The sequence below is a fragment of the Pempheris klunzingeri genome, chromosome 5, assembly GCF_042242105.1.
Source record: "Pempheris klunzingeri isolate RE-2024b chromosome 5, fPemKlu1.hap1, whole genome shotgun sequence".
Taxonomy (NCBI): domain Eukaryota; kingdom Metazoa; phylum Chordata; class Actinopteri; order Acropomatiformes; family Pempheridae; genus Pempheris; species Pempheris klunzingeri.
The window spans coordinates 14639740-14661611 of NC_092016.1; the positions used below are offsets into that span (position 1 = coordinate 14639740).

The following is a 21872-nucleotide window of genomic DNA, read 5'->3' on the forward strand; positions in this document are numbered from 1 at the left end:
TTATCAAATGTTCTGGTTCAGTGTGTCACATGAAATAAACACACACAGACTTTTACAGATTAGTTGTGACTGATTAGGGGGAAATCTGTCCTGTTTGTTGGAGCTGAGGTAAACTTGACCAAAGTGCTCAATACAAGCCTTGGTTCATGACCCATAGATTTATTGACTCCTGAAAGTCATAGCAACCAGTTCACTGCAGGCCACCAGGTGTCCTCACACACACTGGACTCGACGTGTGAACAAAAGTTCTTTATAATATCTGCTTCAATGCATAGTATTGGACTTTGTGTAGGATTTGTTAAGCTGTCAGACACTACTGTGGTGTTAACTCTCACACCAGACAAATGGTCTGAGATTCCCTCAAATCTTCCCCTCGCTTTACTCTTGTTTAACTCTCATGTGTGTCAAGGGGTGGTGGAGAATCCTCCAACCCTGAAATCTGATTGGCCACCTTAGAAGCTGCCCTCAAGTCCCAATTTATTGCAGATTGTGGTCAAGTTAGAATCACAACAAGATTCAAGGTTCAAAGTCCATTTTCGGCAAATAAATGGACTGTTCATGACTCAGGTCTGGACTAATCATTTGTACCTAAGAGCAAAGTCTACATAAGGGGAAAGCTGGTGAATGCCACAAATTGAGTGAAATTAAATCACTACTCAACAAATCTGTTCCTATGAATGGTTCTTGCATGAGAGCCAATGTGACAAGTTAATTTAATTCTTTATTCTGTTGTTACAAGGTTGAAATGTCTCTTACTAGCTGCCCTTGACCTGTAGGAGGGGATGTCAGTGACTCAGAGGTAGAGCAGGTCGTTCATCACCTGAATGGCGGTTCGACCCCTGGCCGCATGTCAAAGTGTCCTTGGGCACAGCACTAAACCCCAAATTGCTCGAGTATGTGAACGTGTGAATGTTCCCTCCTAAGCTCCCTGCTTATTACAGCCTCCAAACCACTGTGTGAATGGGTGAATGCAGTGTTAAATGGTTTTGAGTAGTTGAAAAGACTAGAAAGGTGCTATATAAAAGTATAGTCCATTTACCTGTTAGGGAGCGAGCGCTGCTCCTTTAGGAAAACCCCCACAGTGTTTTGGAAAAAATGTCTTGTACTTTGGAACTGTGAGCACTGTCACTGTAAATTAGATATACTAAGATAGTTGTGTTTCGTTTTGCATTGTTTGTTGTGTTTCCCTCATTACAGAAGAGATTACATTGACTTCCATTAATTTCCATGAGGCCCTAACTATCTTACCCATAACCACTACTTGCCTAACCCTTACCCTTACCTAAACCTAACTATATCCTAACCTTAAGCCAAGTCTAAAATATAATGATTTACCATATGGGGATATTTTGTCCAAAAAAGGAAAATAAATCACCCACAACGTGACTGAGTAACAGATTTATTTCCCCACAATATGAGTAATACACACACACACACACACACACACACACAGATATGTAATGTCATAGTGATCTTGACAAATGATGTGCCTTTACTATCAAGGGTCTTCTAATATGATTGTGTGTGTGTGAGTGTGTGTGTTAGCCCAGATTAATAATCGCTATCACTAACGTGGCAACAAGTTTCTAATCATGGCATTAGCATTACGGAGGTCACACTCACACCTCAGACTGCTAAGAGTTAGATAAAATACACGTGAAGGTTTGACTGGAGTTTTATTACACAACACTGCGATTATAAAAACAATTTATTAGATGAAAGCAACACAGATGCTTTACAAAAGGGCACTTGTACCTTGAAGGGGCGCTCACATAAACATGAAGGTTTAGCAAAATGGTCTCATTAGTTTTAAGTTAAATAACACATCTTTTAAAATTCAAGTCATACTGAATGTAAAGAACAATAAAGTGCTTTCATGCATTCCTATTAATGTTTGACCTGTAAGATCAACTACTGAAACTTGAGTTATGTTGAACTGACACACACAGCAGAAGCTTCAAATAACACTTTAATAGTTAACATCTACCGTGATGCTTAATTTGGATAGTTGAAAGGCAAAACAGTATAAGGCCTTCTGAATGATTAATCCAAGGCTAAAAAACAGACTTTATAGTGATAAAAATCATGCATGGTAGATTTACAGGTTACAGGTATAAAGCACTCTACAGTGTCGTTGTCCTCTTTCTGGTTCACTTGTTTTAGAGACAAGCTTTCTGTTACAAAGCCTGCAGACAGTTCATGGATTAGGGTTAGTGGTTATTTTGACTAATTGTGTGTACCGTGGGGTTTTGGATGAAGGGTTAACTGGGTTGGACTGGAGACTATTCTTGGTTTCTGTCTGCACTGAGGTAAAGCTACTTGTTCACAGAGGCAGATGAAGGCGCTTTTGAGAGACGGGGTGGATTAGCTTTGAGCTCAGGTAAATTCAGATCAGCAGGATCACCACTGATGACGATAGCAGACATTAGTCAGTTAGGCCAATTGGACAGAAGCTTCCCTGGTTCACAGTTTTCCTGGTTTACATACATATTGTCTTACTATCGTATAAATGCCAAAACACTCTTGCTCACAGCAGCAAAGTGGCCAATGCTGTGGTCTTCCACAGGTCCTCCAGGAATCTACACTTCTGTAAAACTCGAGGCCATCATGTTTGAAGGTAGAAATTCTGGTTTATTACAACAGATTTTGTAGTTTCGATTATTGTCTCCAAAGGTTATGGTAATGATATGATTGTATTCACCAGAATAATTGCTTCAAACTGGGAACACGATTGCATCACTACATCACAGTCTGATTGGAGCAAGAAACTGCATGTTACCTCTCAGTCAAATGATCGAACGAGCCAAAAGTTTGGCCAGATTATCTGAAACCATATTATTTGAATGTGAAGCCAAACATGAGCACGCCTGAAATGTTGGTGAAAATAAGGTGAACAAAGAAGTTAGCCTGTGGGGAGAGTCTTTTAGTTCGGTTTTTGGTCAGCCCCTGAGGGACAAGTCTGGCTATCTAGCGCTCAAATGATATATTTTCACTGTGTCTGTCTTCTGTTGGTGCTGAGCAGCTAACGTACAGGCAGATGTCAGAGCCGTTGGACCTAAAACAAGCTGCCTGCTGTTTTCCAAAAACAGTGCTATGAGAGAACCAGAACAGTAAAGTTGGTGGACTCAACTATGAGATGAAGCTCAGGGGAGCTGCAGATTCAGGAGACCTTTTTTTTTTTTTTTTTGCATTGAATGCATTCTAATCACAGTGACACAGCACTGCTTTACGAAAATGAAAAGAGATGAAGGTATAAGAAACGCAACAGGTTGATCAAGTTTTACTGCCTATTTCACTTTGTTGTGAAACGTATTTTTCAGGGACAGGTGCGTTACGTGCTACATCACTGATTACCTGATTTTTGATGACCGCTTCACTAAAAGTAGCTTGCGGTGGTCTCCATCCAGTTTCTTTAGTGAAACTGGGGTTTATATTGCTTATATTTTTTTGCACAGACTGACTTCTGTTTAGCAATGTTGCCCAGATCTCAGCAAGTAAATTGATGAGCACAATGTTATTGAGAATGACATTCAAAATTACAAATTTTGAAAAAAAGTTGTAATAAACCATAATTATCTTTTTAGCTATAAAATCAGATGATGTATTGAGCACCAACCCTGTCTCCTTGAAATAAAATCTAATTTGAGTTTTTAACAAAACCACCATCTTTCCCTTACCAGAGACGTGAGTCTGCATGCACGTGAACCCAAACTCTGGTGTCAAAGTATTGCGATTTTTATGCCAAATATTCACCCTGACCACCTGCCTGTGACTCAGAAGCATGTAGTGTTTCATTTATTCAAAAGACGCGGCCTCTAAACAGCCAGTGATGGCATTTTTCATCACAAGACGATTGGGAAAACAATTAAGTATTGCATAAACGTAATTTCTAGGAGGCAGGGTTGAAAGGACTGACATCAAAGATTTATTTTTGGCCCTAATGGTGTCATTGATGCAACTTGCTATAAGGCGTTTGTCTATAAAGGCGTCATGGTCTTAACCGTAGCTGTGAGGACTGCGAGGGTTAATGGGGGACGAATCTTCCCTCCCGCTCTGTCCAATCAGCTGATAGAGTCGGTGGCTGAGGTTCTGAACCTGGCAGGTGCCTAGGACACACCCCACCCTCATCAGATGGCTGTGGCCTCTCCCGCCGCCACTGTTGGCATGACGACGACCCCGTGACCCACGCTGCCAGACGGGCGCTTCCGGTAGCACATTGTCAGTTTGGTCAAGCAACGGGTCAGACATCCTGACTGGGGCCTCTTTGTGCAGCAGGGCCCTCCAGATGATCCGTCTGTCTCCCTGGGTGATATGGTTGTCAGAGTTAAAAGAGAGATCAGACGCAGTGGGCATGATGGTGGTATAAGAAGACTTTGGATATTTAGAGGTTCTGGGTGAAGTCAGCCTGTGATACAGAGAAACAGAAGGAGAAAGAGACAGAAGATGATTAGATGCAATGCAAAAGCAGTACAACACACACACACACACACACACACACACACACAGCCTGTTCACACATGATGCTCGGCAGTCATCTGCACGTCGCCTGCTTGGGTTTCTGAGTGAAACTGAATCACTACAGTGAGAAGAAATGCCTCACAGAAAGTCAGGCTTGTACTGCAGGAATGTCCACTGTGCTCAAGCTCTCTTCTTTTTTTGAAGCAATGAAACAGAGAAAGAGTGGATTGAGAGAGAAAGTGAGAAGGACAGATAGAGGGAGAGATAGACAGACGGCAGTGAACAGGTGGGAGTCTACCTCCGTAGCTTGCTTATCCTGCCTCACTATCTCTGTATCTGATGGTGTGTGTGTGTGTGTGTGTGTGATTGATTATAGTAGTTTGCATTTTAGTGCCGGTACCTTTTTTGGGATAAACATATCTACAGAAAGCTGGTGGTGTCACCCAAGGCGGTCTGTTTTAACACTTCGAAATAACTGAATGGAAACATCTGATTATATGACGTGAATCCAGCAAACTTTCTAGGTCTATGTTAAGCTGTGAAAGACCATCGTGGTCTAGCAAACGTAACTTTGTTACATTAAATCAATTGTTTTGTGTCCTCATATGCATCTGTGTTTAGTTTTTTTCATATTTTAAAGTCTATCTTAAAACAATATTGATTGTTAGACTGAGCAGTTATAGAATGAACTGTTTTCGTCTGAGATGCTGGTGTACGCAACATCTATTGGTTCTGAATATATTGTATAAAGAACCTTTTAGCTGAAAGAAAAATTAGTACCAATGTGTAGTTGGTGAAGTTCATATGTTGCTAATTGAATTTATGCTAACAGGGAACACTAATGAGCAAAGGCCTCATTTAAAATGTAACCCAATTGAAAAGCATATAAAAGCAAAGCAGTGACAACTTTTGAAGGCAAATCATAACTAGTGTGTGTGTGTGTGTGTGTGTGTGTGTGTGTGTGTGTGTGTGTGTGCGTCGATCACTCATCCACTTTAACAGTGAAAGCTTTTCAACTTTTACAGAGATTCAATACTCTACAAAAACAGAGGTGAATGGAAAAAAAAAACAACTTCAAATCATCCATAGAAACTTCTTCAGTTTGATCAAGTTACGCTTTCAAGGTCAAAAAACTTCAAAATTAAGCGCGAACCAGGACTTTGTTGACACTAATTATACATTCTGTTGACCTCTGCTGATGTACTGGAATCCGTGGCACCGTTTTTTATTTGTACACATTAAATACACAACATTTATAACTTCCAAAAAAAAAAAACAGCTTTGGACATAGCTAGGTGAACCCATTCCTCTTTTCTCTGATCATAACACTCACAGGATCTTTAAAGACTCCTATGTTGTGTCACTACCTCCCTGAGTGAGGATTGAGGATCCTACTGAGAGGCACCCCTCATGGGTTTTGAGTCCCGTAAATGCATGCATCTCTACAAATTATGTATGTATCTATGTATGTATTGAACATAGTAAGATAAGATTAACGTTGATCGTGTCATCTGACTGTGGGCACATAAAACAATCATTTCTCCTAAAATGTCAAAGTGATACTACGCATGAAACAACTGAGTGCTGCTTACTCATCTTCACGTGGACCTTCAAAACACAGTTAAAGAGTGATGATCTGTTTCTTTCACACATCTTTTAGTCAATAATTGAAATTTTAGGCCAACAGTCTAAAATGCCCACTAGTGGCCCCTTAAGGTTGATCTCGGCCATGATCCAGACCAAAGTGGTTTAAACTAACCGAGTCATCAATCAACTGACTGCTCCATCAACAACGCAGCTAAAAAAATAATATTGCCAGTTAATCACCAACAGTATCTGAGCTGACAACTCTTACGACAGAGGCAGAACAAGAAAGTGACAGCCACAGAGCACCATGTAGATGGTGGTAAGAGGCTCCTACACCACCACTCATCCTGAGTGTGTTTTAAGTACTTTCTTTCTCACCTCGCTGCTGTCTGCTCTTACTTTTTTCACACTTCGTCACAATACCTTTTTTCTTTTGCATTCATCCCCACGCTTTCTCAAACGTCTCAGAGTTTAGCCGCTACGGAAAGCCGGTCTCTTTGGCCATGTGACCAGTCATATTGCAAATTACAATTATGCAATACTTTGTATAGATCATGTAAAGTAGCAGTGGACAAAGAGCACTCTGTGCTCTACAGCTTTCACCCAGTTTTACAACAAGTTTACATCATTCAACAATTTTAGCAAAAAGTTAGCAAAATCATTATGAACTAGTAAATCAAAGTATTCATATTATTAAAAATTATTGTTATACACCACTGGGAAGTACTGTAATATAATGTGAAGAGTCTGCAGTGGCATTTGGATGGAAACATCCAGTATCTATCTATATGATTCAGGCCCTTTGCTAATCAACAAGTTTAATAATTTTCTGCTAATAATGTTTTTCTACTGCTTGGCTGACTTGTAGCTACCTTACTAGAAAATCCCTTTGTATGTGTGTTTGTGTGCACACACCAACACCACCTCATTCACAAGTGGTGGCTATTCATGAGGTGAGAAAGAGAGAATAAAGGTACAGGAGCGAGATAATGTTTTTGTTTGTTTAGTGTGAGAAGTGGGCCAGAATAACATATGATCTTTATCCTGTAACTAATCCTGACTGGTATTCTGATCACTCCTCTGGCCGGACACCTTGGGCTCTCACTGCCAACACACACACACACACACACACACACACACACACACACACACACACACACACACACACACAGACTTGTACTTCTATCTTTGTGTGGACCTTCACTGACATAATGCAATCCAAAGCCCCTTACCCTAACCATCACAACTAAATGCCTAATCCTAACCCTTAACCTAACCTTAACGTAAAACTAATTCTAACCTTAACCTTAAAACCAAGTCTTAACCTTAAAACAGCCCTTTGAAGTTGTGAGGACCAGCCACAAAAAAACAACACCAACAATGTCCTCACTTTGTTTGTAAAATGTTCTGGTCCTCACTATGCACAGGAACACACACACACACACACACAAAATCATTCACTCACCCACTCCGACTCACCGACTCATTATTGTGTATTATACCAGAGGCGTGAGATTGCTGTTCGCTTTGAATTGTTTTTAATCAGTGCTGAATCTGGTAGTTCTGGACAAAAGTCACACAGGAACGTACACACAGGCAAACACACACATTCACATAGTGTTTGTTAGTTGGGCATTAAAGGGCACACACGTGCAAGTGACATGTGACTGCCTGGTTACAAGATTTACCAACACAAAAACAAGCACATGTATTTGGAAAATACAATGCATGCTCTACAAGTGCATGCTCAGGTGCACGTTTCCACTTTCTTTATCTCTCTCTTACACACAAAGACACACTCAAACACAGACGTGGCTAAAAGGCCACCTGTGGTGAGGTTTAAAACACAGTTGTCTCTGGAGGAAAAGGCAAGGAAATGTAGGCCACTGAAGTGCTCGCCAGTGTAACACAACCAATACTGGTAGAAGAGAAAATATCTGCACCAGCATACAGCAATGAAAAACTAAAAGAAAAGTGTATGTCTGAGTCAAAGGTATAGCACTTAAGTGACACAGCACGAGTGTCTGTGAGGTGTACCTCATACAGTGCTGCTTGCTCTGATTGCTGGCATCGTGCTAGCTAACATTGATTTTTAGGGGGTAAAGCATTTACCATTGCTGTATTGGGCATTCTACTGACGAAAGCAGTGCACATTATGTACTCCATACTGCACACATAGAAACCTAATTATAAATATATGAAAACAATATATACTTAATGTGTATACCAATGTATTCTTATATTTCAATAAGTATATGTGTAATGTACACTTACATCTACGTACAATTGTCACTCCAGTTATGTAACACCTATGCGATTCAAAAATGACAAATTCCAGTGTAGCTGCAGGCAGTACAATATCTGAATATGATTTTACATTAGCAATACACGCACAATCAGTGGCCAGCTAGAGCTTAACTAAATGACCATGGAAATAACTAGAGTCTGCACAGGACATGCTACATTTTAGCCAAATCAGTATGAACCACTAGCATAGTGTACAGTTTTGAATACAAGCCATGTTCGCCGTCTTAATTGTACAACTGTAAAACAATGTGCGACTGAGTCATAAGTTTTGCAGGTATTTGGTCAACCTTACCTCTAACTCATAATTACTGCTCAGTCAGCACAGAGGGTATGTTTTGGGCTTAGCGCACTAAATGACAGTCTATCATGGTACATATATTTGAGAGTTGCAGCTTTCTCTCTGCACAGAAATGGCTGCATTTAATCTACCACTCTTATGCAACTAGCTTGTTAGCTTGAGCAATAAGTCTGCTTTGGCTGGAAGACTCTGGTCATGCGCACAGGTAGGCAGGTACGTAGGTAGACAAGCAGGTCAGCCGTCCAATCATTTCATTAGGGCCAAATAAAATGATAACACAGTCTTATCACAGGCCAGGCCTTATCACACCACTTTCTTTTCTTCTTTTTTTTGGCATTTTACTTATTGATTGTCTGGCTGTTCTGAGAATTTCAACTAATACGACAAAAACTGTCACTAAAATAAGTTGCAGGGACGCTGAAACTCTGTAGCAGCTTTAACAACAATCATACAATAGTTTTTGTAATATTTCACTCAAAAGCAAAAATGTCAAGCTTATGGTAGTGCATGGTAAGAAGTTAGGTGATCACCGAAGTCATAAGGATTCATCTTCCGGGGACTATTGAAGTCTGTACAAAATTTTGAGCCATCCATCCATTTGGTTGTTGAGATGTTGGTGGACAGATGGACAGACAGACAGACGGTCTGACCGACAGATGGACAGACCGACTGACCAGGTCAACAGGTCAACAGGTCAGACTTGCTGTTGATAGAACCTCGCTGCTGGCATGGCTAAAAAGTCGTTTAAGTTGGACATTTGTCACAACAGGAGTATGAGTTGAGGTGAACTGAGACTTTTCTCTCTCTCTCTCTCTCTCTGTGTGTGTGTGTGTGTGTGTGTGTGTGTGTGTGTGTGTGTGTGTCCAGGTTGTGAACCTGTGGAGAGTCTGAGAGCAAAAGGAGCTTCTCCAACATTCCTTCCAAGTTAGAGCGCAGCATGGGGTTCTTCACAGAGGAAATGAACACACACACACACACACACACACACACACACACACACTAACTTTCCAGTTGTAACTCCTCAACACTACTTTGCGCAAAGAAAACTTTTTGTCCCCATCAGATCCCCACTGTTTCACTAACAGTTACTGTTACTGGGTCTATTAATTATTTTCTCCTCCTCTTTTTCTCTCTCTTCTCTAAATTAATACAGGATCCCCTAATTTTTCTTTGCCTCTCCCTTTATTTCGTTCGAGGCATTTTTAAGGAGCCAGCAGCAGTATTATGTTACATCCATTAGTGTTGGATCACACTGACATCTTCTCTCCCTTTAGCCAGGGATGTTTTGCTGACACCTACTGTGCTCCAACCTATTAAGACCTTTAGAGTCCCTTTTTGTTATGTAAAAATGAATGTAACCTATGTAATATGTTAAAGGGTTAACATAAGATGTACACACACACAAAGAAATACAGTAAAAAGTCCACTGGAAACAAACTGACAAATTGCGTGGGTATGCATGTGACAGTTATTGCGAATGTGCCTCCAGCAGTCTGTCACAAGATGGACTCGAGTCCACAACTATGACAACCTACAAGCTGCTGTCTGTGGAGTGTGCTGTCATAGTCTGCTTTACTCAGAGTAAAGAGTGTGGCTTGTTTGCAGCTTGGTACGTACATGTATTCTTGTCCTAAATCCCACCAATTCACCCTCACCTCTGTCTCCCCTCCTGCTGTTGTAGAGGAATTACCTCATTCTGCTACTGGACCTTTTTCTCACATTAATGACTGCCAGAAGGCAAGACACAGACGCTTAATATTCTCCAACTGCTGCCCTGCACCACTCTACAACTTAAGATGGTTTTCATTATTGATGAACCATCTTATTGCATTAATCACTTGATAATTATAAAATGCCCTGTTATATGCTCACATAACCCTGAGTGACATCTTCAAGCATCTTGTTTTATTCGACCGAAAGTCCAAAAACCCAAAGTTATCCAATTTACAACAACATAAAACAGAGAAATGGCTACAACCAATCACAGCGAAGAAGCTGGAATCAGAAAAGATGTTTGTGTCTTTGCATGATAAATAAATAAAAACTTAACTCAAAATTGTTTTTGTCTTTGGTCAACTAATTGATCAATTATCCAATTATTCCAGCATTAAGCACTATATCATCACAAAAATATGTTTTGAGTGCAGCTCGGATTGTAAATATGTGATTTTGATCACATTAACAATAACAGTCAAGTATATAATAAATTGCCTGCTGCATGAATATGAATTAAGAACAATTAATAGTCCAATATAGTATGCAATTCCTCATGTGACATACATTCATCAGAGGTCTCTAATGGGTTAAGAAAAAAAAAATGACATCTTCATATTTTAAAAGAAAATGCTGAATAAAGATAAAAAAAAAAAGCATTTCAGTTTCGTTTCTGTTTCACTGGAGAAATTGACCCCACACAACGAATCCCTGAATCACATTTTGCCAAAGCGAGCAGCCTAAAAAGTTTAAGACACATTTTAAGCAAAGTTTTGATTCAGTATTCTGACTCTGTCCACCTTCAGCCAGAGCAGCATTCACGCTTCGGTGCGTAACAGCCCGGTGAGGCGGCAGTACCTGTGTCTGTGAGCGAGGCTCTGCAGAGTCAAAGCCCGGGACTGGATCTCCAGGGGCAGGAGGCCGAGCAGCAGGCACAGCCACGCCGGCAGCAGCGCACACATGGCGGCGGGGTGAAGCAGATCTCAGAGAGCCAAAATACTATAAACAGAAATGTAATTTGAAATGCTTAAAAGTCCAGTGAAAACTCTTTCCTGAGTTGACGACTTTCAAGTTATTTCTAAGAACTGGATTGTCCCGTGGAGATGAGTGACCTTGACAGCATCATCCGACGTGTCTGCTGCATCATCTCTGCGCACCGGTCGACTCGCTTTAATAAGAAAATCCGCTGAAAAAAACACTCATTGGGGCTCGCATCGGGAGCAACTGGAGTCCTGAGCTCTCTCATCTATAAAGCCTGATTGAGTGAGGAGGAGGAGGAGGAGGAGAGGGGGAGAGGGGGAGGAGAGGGGGAGGGAGGGAGAAGGAAGAAGGCTTATTGTCTGTCCTACTCAACAGCCTAACCTCTAATGAACCCCACCTAATTAAACCTCAAGGACTCCAGTCTTGTCATATAATCTTGCTTATAGAGCTAAAGTACATTTGGGTGGTTTTTGTTTTTTAAATGTGAGGTCACTTGACCTTATAGGTGACCTTGTAGACTTTATTATTATTTTTAGTTTCTTTCTACACAGTGAACTAATATTTGTGGCCAGATTGAGTTTGACCCACTTAGGAATTAACTGCTGAAGCCTTCAACTAACACAGTGAGGTCATGTTAAACCCCTCAGGAGAATGGTGTGTGTACGCCACATGTTCAATCTACAGCAACATATATCATAAAGACGCCAGCTGGGAACACCAGCTGAAAGGGTGTTAGTGTGGGCGTTCACACAGTGCCTCATTTATGTTTGTGGATCATGAAACATCTATATATAATTTTAAAAAATGAATAAAATCGCTTTACGGTAGTTATAAGATTTTCCTGCAGTATTTATGTGTATAATGATACAATATTCTTTTACTACCTAGAACTCTTATTATATTAGCATTTTGCATCATTATAAGTAAAGATTTGTGAAAATATATAGGCACCTGTGTCATTTTTTTATGTAGCTTGAGTGTCTTTATATATTATTAAACAGACAAAATGAGGGGTCAGATTTATAGTTAAGTTTGTGCTGAAAAAATGATACCATGCATGTTGGGTAAGGACAGATTAAAAAGTGCTAAACACAGAACAAAAATGAGTGCATACAAAGTTGGCAAAAATTTACCAAAATCGGCTTAAACCCCATTAACTTTGTAGCCATTGTAAGTGGCATTAGTGCTGTTGAGCTATAGAGGTTTGAAATTAACGATAAGTGAGACCTTGAGGTGTGAGTGTGGAACAGTTGGAAACTGATAATTGTCCATCAATAATTAGCTGACAGTAAAACTTTTGTGATATGAGATGAAAGACGAGCCTTGCCATAACATTCTGCCATTAAAGACTATTGCTCAACAGAGAAATCACATGTCGTATTTGAACTGTGTATACAGTAAAAGCTTTGTCAGTCTAGATTTAAGTCGACATGCCCTTTTTAAAAGTTATGCCTGTGGTGTAGAAAAGGTTCTTGTGACATTTTGAAGTTAACTGCAAAAACTGACATTTATCTTTGCACCCCAGCACAAGACTCAATCTCAATAAAAAACAGACCAAAATAATAAACGATCACTGCCGGTGCACTCTGGTGACTCATGCGGATCCATAGGTGAAAGATTTTCTTGTACTGTACAGTATTTACAACATTAATCCAGCTTGCTCCATTTAATCAGGTAGATTAAGATCTCTTTTGTAAGAGAGGCCTGAGTACCCTATATGATTATGAGTGTTATGTGTATAGGTGTTGTACATGGTTTGATGTGGTGGTCCACTAGTGCTTACCTGCCTCCTTAAAGCTGCTTTTTGGACATGTGCATTAGGGGGATGTGACTATAAACTGAGAGAGTACTAATTGTATCTACTGGATACTGAAAAAAGCAGAGTTCAACCAACTGGATGCTTTCTTATATGATAATAAAATTCTTGAAAAGTTTCAGTCTGGTTTAAGAAAGGCACACAGTACTGGAACAGCCTTTGTAAAAGTTATCAATAAGGTTAAAGTGAGCGCAGATGGAAAAAAGTTTCAGTCCCTGTACTTCTTGACTCTAGTGCTGCGTTTGATACCGTCAATCATGGGATACTTCTAAACTGACTGAAAAATTGGACTGGCCTTTCAGGAGCAGCTTTGAACTGGTTTGATACTTACCTCACTGGAAGTAGATATATTGTTTGCTTAGAGGAATGCGTTTCAAATAAGCATGACATCCTTTTTGGTATTCCTCAGGGTTCTATTCTTGGACCTTTATTGTTTTGCTTATATATGCTACCACTTGGAAAAATTGTTAATCATGATCATGATGTGAATTTTCACTGTTATGCAGATGACACACTGATATTTATCTGTTATGTCAGAGAATACTGATGCACTAAATCCCATGATAAATGGTCTCTTTTCCTAAATTAAACAAAGTGAAACAGAATGATTGTAATTAGTGCAAATGAACAGAGAGGAAAGTGGAAACTTGGAAGTCTGGCTCTACGGATTAAGACTGTAGTAAAAATCTTGGGTGTTATTCATGTCTCAGAGTTAGATTTTTATTCACACAAACAGTGTTACAAAGAGCTTTTATCATTTGAAAAATGTTGCTAAGACCCTACGTGCCACTGAAGGATGCCAAAAGGTTGACCCATGGTTTTGTGTTTTCTTACTGGGATTATTGTAATGCACTAGATTACAGAAAAAACATTTGTTGGGTTTCAGTTTGTACAGAATTCAGCAGCCAGAGTTTTAACAAGAACCAGGAAAAGAGAATACATCACACCAGTTTTAGCAATATTACACTGGCTGCATGTAAAGATTATAATATTCATTTATTCTATAAGGCTCTCAATGGTTTAGTACCTTCAGACCCACCTGACTGCTTATACGAATATGTTCCAAACTGTTCCCTTATGTTGTTTAGTTCCTGCTAAATGTACCATAAATGAACGACAAAATGCACAGTAATGCTTCTCTTATAATGCACCAAAGGTTTTGGAACAAACTCCCACCACAAATCAAAAAAGCAGTTTCTGTTGATAGTTTTAAGAGCTCTTATTTCAGACAAATTAGAAGCATGCGTGTGCAGTGAAATTGAATTAGTTGTGTAACCAGGTTCAGGTCAGCCGGCTACTATCCTCATGGTGTTCCTTGACTCACAAATGCAAGAAAGAAAGTAGTAGTAGAAAGAAGTAAAGGAAAAGATAAAGACAGGTAGTCTGGTTCCATGTTGGTCTCAGCGATCCTGTTCTCCTCATTTTTCTTGTATTACAACACCTATTCTTTTGTGAGGGAGGACACAGATGAGAAGCTCAGAGTTTGAACCTGATTAAAAGAATGCTCTGTATGTGGAGGTGGCTTTGGGCCTTAATTAAACGGAGGACTCTGTGTGTGTGTGTGTGTGTGTGTGTGTGTGTGTGTGTGTGTGTGTGTGTGTGTGTGTGTGTGTGTGTGTGTGCATGCGCCTGTCTGTGACTCAGCAGTTTGCAGTATTACCCTCTAAGCTCAGTTTCAAACACCATGAGCCTCAACTCAGTCCAACATGTGCATTAACACATCTCCTATCTATCCTAAGAACAAACCTCTGTGTGAGTGTGAGCGTGTGTGTGTGTGTGTGTGTGTGTGTGTGTGTGTGTGTTCACAGTAGCCAGACTTATACCCTCTCCCTCTGATCTCTTAACAGGCAAAGATGCTTTGGCTCTCAATGGAAAGGCTGAGTTTCAGTCTTAGTCTTAACATTGACGAACACCTCGGCACTGAAATCAGAGAGGAAATCAGACGTCTGGCTGCATTCACAATCTCTGAGTATAATCTGAATTTTGGATGTAGACCCATTGTTGCACAAGTGAAAGGGACCGTCAGTGTGTCAAAAGCAGCAGATTTCCTCAGTGTCAGGTTCAGCAAGTGCAGCAGGAGGGTTGAGAGAGGTGACAGCGAGGTGCAGGAGATATGCTTTCATTGGAACATACTTTGCAGGGCATTTGTGGTTACAATGAAAAATTGAAAAGAAACTATTGTGCCAGACAAACAGCTTTTTGTATTTTCAACACATTAATCATTTTGGCACTAAATTAGAAAGTGTTACTTAAAAAAACTAATCATATTACATAGTGTGGTGTTATGGTAGTATGGTGTTATGGTGCAATATAATTGGATTAGAATTTGCCTCCCACTTAATTCTATAGGTTTGGGCAGTTTACTACTGTTAAAACATTGCATTTTTATGGGATTATTATTTTTTTTTATCTCTTTCAGATTGAGGAGGGCAATCCTTGAAATTATTTTAAAGCAAAACCGGTAAATTAAAAAAGAATATACATGCAAAATTTTCAGTCATCTTTCCTTTACAAAATGGTGGTAATTTGATGCCTCTGTGTGGTTAAATATGGAACTACATGCTCCCAAGGAAAGAAAAAAACTACCACATAGTGCTGTAATCATTTGTTTTTCAATGTCTTTCAATTTTATCCTATTTAGGGTGTTGAAGTGAGTGGGTGGGGAGACTGAAACCTGTCCTGGCATACTGATATCTGAACAAAAATATATCTCAGCATATGATTCCCACTCACACCCAGACAAAGGGAAACAACTGTCTATGCATCTCTTCTATACGTATGAACAGTAAACTGAGGGTCAACTGAGAGTGACTTCATGGTCTTGGTATCAGTTTGCTTTCAGGCCCAATATTCAATTTCCTTTTCTAACTGACAGCAAAAAGCAGACAAAAGCAGCTTGTATTTCTTGTCAAATGGCTCACAGTGCTGTCTGTGCATACAAAGGTGTTCTCTGGTAGCACTGCAGCTCCAGGATTTGGCTCTTGATTACTTCAGTGAAATAGCCTTGTTCTCAAATTTCCTCCTGTGGAAACACACGTGCAAAGACTGGAGTATCTGTTACGACTGAAATTGGAGTGAATTCTGGTATGTTTTTTTCTTTGATACTATAGTGATTGTAGACTTGAGGTTTCAAAAGTCCGACACTATGACAACATCGAGAAATCATCATTGTGACGCCCTTTTTTTCAGCTTCAGTAAATGCTGATAGTGCAACGTGAAAAAAGGTAATATTAATGGATTTTGTCACTCCTGTTACTCTGTTTTGTTTTACTTTCTTTTGGGGAATAATCATGTTCCTATAGTTTCAGAACTACAGATACCAAAATTTGGCTGCTTTAGCCTATATTTGTTTACATTTTGCCTAATTGGCACTATTAAAATTCTGATTTAAGAACCATATTCTATTTGCAGTTCATGTTTGCAATCTACCTTTAGATGTACAGACTGCTATCTCTGGATGACTGATACTGAAGAAAACTTAAAAACGTGATGATCAGCCAACATCGGGTTTATCCAAGGAGCGTTTTCCCCCTATCACTTCTAAGAGGATTATGGGCATTATTTGCAATGGACATTGGAGATAATAGTAACCTTGGAAAGTGTAACCTCCATGATACAAAGGCTTCATCACTGGAGACTGACTTAGGGACCATCAATAAATTACTGTTAAATTGACACAAAAACAATGTAATTTCATGGTGACTTGACAATATTAGTGAAAATGATCCTAAAAAATATAAATCGATAGCATGTAGTACACTTGTTTTAATTATTAATTTTCAATAGTTGCCATGTAATGCAGAGCAGTGACACTAAATTAATGGCAGATTTTCTGTTATTTTCTGTTATTCTCTCAGAGGTACCGGATTTGAAATGAAACAGTGACAAAGGTTTTCAGTAAGTGCTGACTTTCCAGCTCTAAAGGCATTGGAGTGTGTTCATATCTGTAATAGATGAGAACCACCATTAGCCTTTTGATATATATACAGTCCTATAATCTTTTAATACAGTTGCTGTTGAATCCAATGTAGATGTATCACCCTCACATGAAAGCTGAAACTCAGCACTTCTGACCCTCATTGTCAGTGAGTTATGTCATATCTGATACGCTGCAGCCAGCAAAAAAAAAAAAAACAGACTGCAGTGTACTGTAGCTGACAGTGAAGGTTAAAGTGTGATAGTATACATGCTGGCTTCCTGTGCTGGCAGCAGGTGGTGCTGCAGACGAGAAGACAGCACCAGTGGTTTCTTCAGGATCAAGACAAAAACACATAAATAGAAATAGCTGCAGGAGACTGAACATTGGGTACATAGAACATAGAGCGGCCACATGTAGAGAGGTGAGATAAAATGAACGAAATGCCAGCTCAAACTTTCTTGTGTGATTGCGTCAAGATAAGTGAGAAAGTGTGGAGTTCTATTTTTGAATCTTTTACAGAAAACTGTGTGTCATAAAGGTTTATTACGGAATACAGAATCATACATACAGATGCAGAGATAAGCTGTGTCGTTCCATGCAGATGCAGTCACGATAATGTAATCACATTTGAACACAACGCACCACGTAATGATGGCAGATTGATGTCTCGCAGGAAAAGACACCAGAGCACAATTCGGTATATTTTATTACTGTGTTAAGTCTATGAGGAAGACATAAAATGACCTTGAAGATCTTGACCTTATCAAAATACAATAATGCACCATTATGTTAAAATACACTAACATGCAATATTACAATGTCACACAGTATCACAATAACTGATAACTACATAGAATAGGAGGCGGATACTCCTGGTCTGGTCTGATTTACTGCTTTTAAAAGCAGAACACTCATTCATTCTCCCAAACACTGTTCATAACCAGTATTTTATTTTTTGTTTTACAACTTCCGTTAAAAGAAATTCATATTGCGAAGTAACTTTGTGTAAGTGTAACTTTGGCCCATAGTGGTGAGGGACACAATCCTTATAGCCAGGCATAACAATTAAGTAAATGTGTGATGAAAATGTGAGGGTACAATGTGTGTGTGTGTGTGTGTGTGTGTGTTTGTTTGCTCTTCAGGTTCAGCCTTGCTGTCCCAGAGCAGTGATGAGGTCCTGCAGCGGCTCAGTGTCCTCCGGCTCCAACAGGCCGTGCTGCCGGCAGAAGAGTGTGAGGTGTGTGAAGAGTGTGTTGAGGTGTGGGTGCAGGCCCAGCGCGAGCGTCTCTCTGTAGTGAGACCAGTAAATGTGAGCCAGAGTCCTGAAAAACAGCAAAAACACCTTCTGGACCAGAAAGATGAAGCCTGTCGGAAACACCGAACCTGGAAAAAGAGGAAAGAGATTCCGGCTTAACACTGCAACTGGTACGTGACGCAGAGCAATGCGGCATAACACAAAATGCCTTTTACCCGCTTTTGTGGGGAAGACATCTTCGTCAGTGAGTAGCTCCTGAATGTATGACATGGCATAGTCAAAGTAAAGTGGGGCAGAGCACTTCAGCTTCCTGCCGTGGTCATCAGTCCAAACATAAACCCTGACAACACCAACACACACGGTCAGTAAGACACAACACACTGTGTGTTCAGCCTTATAAAGCACATAACAGAAAACATGTTTTTCTAAGGACAAATATTACGATTTCACTAACAACTGAGAAAACTCCATATGCTGATAAAGACTGTCTGGTGCAGTCGAAAGCTCTGGTTAAAGCTAGGAAGTCAACTTTGTGTAAGATTGTTTTTGTTTTCTTTGATAGAACCACTGTTTCTATGGCTCATTGACCAACTATATCAGTGCACTCCTGACAGGCCTAACAGACTTGGCTACGTAAAATTAGCGGAGTTACCCTTTTAACAATCAAGGTGAATACCCAAGTAGAATTTCACCCCCAAGGTATCAAAAACTTACATTGGAGACATTTAGCAGGAGTTTGTATTTTCAGAAACAACCTCCACAAACTGTGCTGTCAACAGTTTTCATGGGTTTGGGATTTCTTTGGTAGAAAGTAGTTCAAATAAAAAGGGTTCCCTGCAAGGCTTGTGGATTATCTCAGAACCTCTGCAGCTAAAACTTGAAGTATTGGCATGACAATTTACCTCTCGGACAAAGTCTTTTTTTTCTTGTGATTTGGGTGAACTGAACTTTCAGCATGCTCAGTGTAGTGCTCAGTAACTTACGTGTTGCCTGGTCCACAGGCAGTTGGGCAGGTGCTGGGAGTGCAGAACTCAGACAGTGCACTAGAGAACAGGTTGATATGCTTGAAAAATGCCACCGCTGAAAGAAATCAATGAGAGGAAAATTACTTCTTGTACAGTGTCCTATGTTTGGGTTTTTTTTTGCAGTGCGTAGGGGGGACAAGGAGCAGGAGGAAAAGGGGTACAAATCTTCTGTGTTTAATGGAGTCCACTCACTGTTGCTGGCGAGCCACTCTGCCTTGTCGACGCCAGGCGGCAGCGAGGTGAGGGCAAACATGTCTATGTGTGTGATCCGCTGGCACACATACTGCTGCTGCAGATATGGACGCTCCTCCAGATTATTGTTATTAATTCCCCTTGGGAAGACAGCACAGAGTTAATGAAGCAGACACAGAAAGATAAAGACAGAGGGACAGAAAATATCGCTGTGTAAAACAGTCGATAGGTCAGTGGATTAATTACTCCCGCTGCAGCCAGAAGATAACACGTTTCACCCTCTCTTATACTGTCTCCCATCTGCCTTGCCCTCTGTGGCTGCCGCACACACATGCGCATGCAAACACATCCAAACAGTGCTGTAGCTGCAGACCTGAGCATCCAATAAAGCAGCAGTTAATGTAATGAAAGGCAGTCAATTCAGAGCCAGAGTAATTACTGTTAATGAAGCTCACTGCTGCAGTGGTCAGTGCTGCAAAGCAAATCACTGACAGGACCAACGCTGTGCAAGACAATTTACAGAGCTGAGTGCTGAGGCTTTTCCAAACCTGTCTGTCCTCCATCAGTCCACACACTGAGGGATAAGCTACAGGTAGTGCTCTACAATCGGTAACATGGGACTGGCAGCTTGGGAACTTGTGATAACTCAAGAGCGTGAGTGCAGGAAATGAATGATGTTGTTTGCTAATGCCAGTGTGTACTGGAAAGTCAAAGTTGGCACCACGATTTGACTTTATGCAAATAGGGAGGGCACGTTGGAGAAGGTGGCGTGCTGTGACGATGATGATGATGAGTGCTCCCCTTTGTGTCTTTGATAACTAGTACGTTTTTCAAAGATTTTGGATTGAAGTGCAGTGGAATCAGGCAGCTGCCACGCTCAGTTTTTAGGCGTCAACACACACAGCAGCTGAGAGTTTACTCAGTGTGACCTTGCCTACTGTGATAAGGGAAACACAGTGCTCTCTATGGTGCAACTGTGTGGGTGTGTGTGTGAAGGCTGAGCAGGGAGAATTAGTTTAATGGCCTAAACAGCAGGTCTTTGTCCAAAGTAAAGGTCAGGGGAGGTAGAGAGGGAGGACGAGTGACAGAGAAGAATGTAAACATTGGCTGTGCAAAGGTACAGTAGTGCAAATCCTAAGCATGACAAACTTCTCTAATGTCCACAGGAACTTCTTCTGTTAACATCCTGTTCTGTTGCAGCTCCATGGCGTTAACTCAATTACCGCCTCTTGGCTACCAGTTGTCAGCACACGAGCACAATGAGCCCATAGCTGCATGTAATGTAGTGTTTGTGTGTAAACATGCTCCGCTGTGACCCTGCTCTCCTGCTCTCGGCCATCTGTTTACCTTTACCTCTGCCGTGAGGGTGAAACACACAGACCTCTTCAGCACAGCCAGCTGGCTCTGAAAGATTCTTCCCACAGCAAATATTTGCATAGAAACTGTGCTAAAACACATGTACATATACAGTCTTTCCTCTTCTTGCTTAGAACTCAACATGTGTTCCTGCTGTTAGAGGAATCCACCTTCCCTGATGCCATCAGACAAATATGTAACACACACACACACACACTTATCTGGAGAACATTCCTCAGTAAACCATGTGCAGCCGACTTTCTAGTCATGTTTCTTCCACACTATCCACTGGTGTAGCCACAGCTTCCTTCTTTGTACACGTTCTTTCAGAATGCAATAAAGTATATGAAGAGTTTATATAGTTGATGATAGTTGGATGGAACAAAAAATGCACAAACTTATTTCCAGATAGGAAACTGAGACCTGAGTCCAAGTGTGAGGCTGATGAAGAGAGTGCAGGAAGAAGAAAAACAACTTACAGTTTTTCACTGCTGATGTCAGAGGGCTGAAGAGTCTTGCTGTCTGCCTCCGTAGCCGAGGGGTAACTATGGCAACCCCCCATGGCGTAAAGCTAAGAGCAGAGCTGTTGGTCTTGCCAGCCCCACTTTTCCATCCCAAACATACTAACGCCCCACACTTCTACACACTACAGGCAGCATATGGTAACCACTGCTCCAACACAAACATCTCTCAGCTCACAGCTGGATCCATCCAGCTGACAAACACAATACAAGACCCCCTTTCTGACCAAAAAAAAAAAGTTTTCCAAAGCAAGTAGTCCAAAAAAAGTAGTCCAGGAGTTTTGGGATTGTCTCCTGTGTAGAAAAGTGAAGCTCTCCAGCTGTCTGCCTCTCTTTTCGCTCCAGTGATCCAGTGTCAGTGTGTATATGTCTCCTTTGTCTGGAGTCCCACACCCCACAGGCTCCTCCTCTCTCAGCTCCAAGCGGACAGGCAGGTTTCTCCAC

The 21872-nt window shown here is 40.7% G+C and overlaps 3 protein-coding genes across 3 annotated transcripts in view; 1 reads left to right on the forward strand and 2 right to left on the reverse strand.

Annotated features, from left to right (window-relative positions):
* The window catches only part of lmf2a (lipase maturation factor 2a), a 141639-nt gene that overhangs the window by 12722 nt on the left and 107045 nt on the right, over window positions 1-21872 (forward strand). The gene's annotated exons all lie outside the window — the stretch shown is intronic.
* adm2b (adrenomedullin 2b) lies at window positions 3976-11325 on the reverse strand. The gene is made up of 2 exons (XM_070831464.1): window positions 11222-11325; window positions 3976-4405 (listed from the first exon to the last, which is right to left on the reverse strand). The coding sequence occupies exons 1-2, from the start codon at window positions 11323-11325 to the stop codon at window positions 3997-3999; spliced, it is 513 nt and encodes a 170-aa protein (XP_070687565.1). The 3' UTR covers window positions 3976-3996.
* On the reverse strand, window positions 17604-21814 carry LOC139201612 (MOB kinase activator 2). The gene is made up of 5 exons (XM_070830979.1): window positions 21387-21814; window positions 19552-19691; window positions 19318-19414; window positions 18550-18674; window positions 17604-18462 (listed from the first exon to the last, which is right to left on the reverse strand). The coding sequence occupies exons 1-5, from the start codon at window positions 21467-21469 to the stop codon at window positions 18224-18226; spliced, it is 684 nt and encodes a 227-aa protein (XP_070687080.1). The 5' UTR covers window positions 21470-21814; the 3' UTR covers window positions 17604-18223.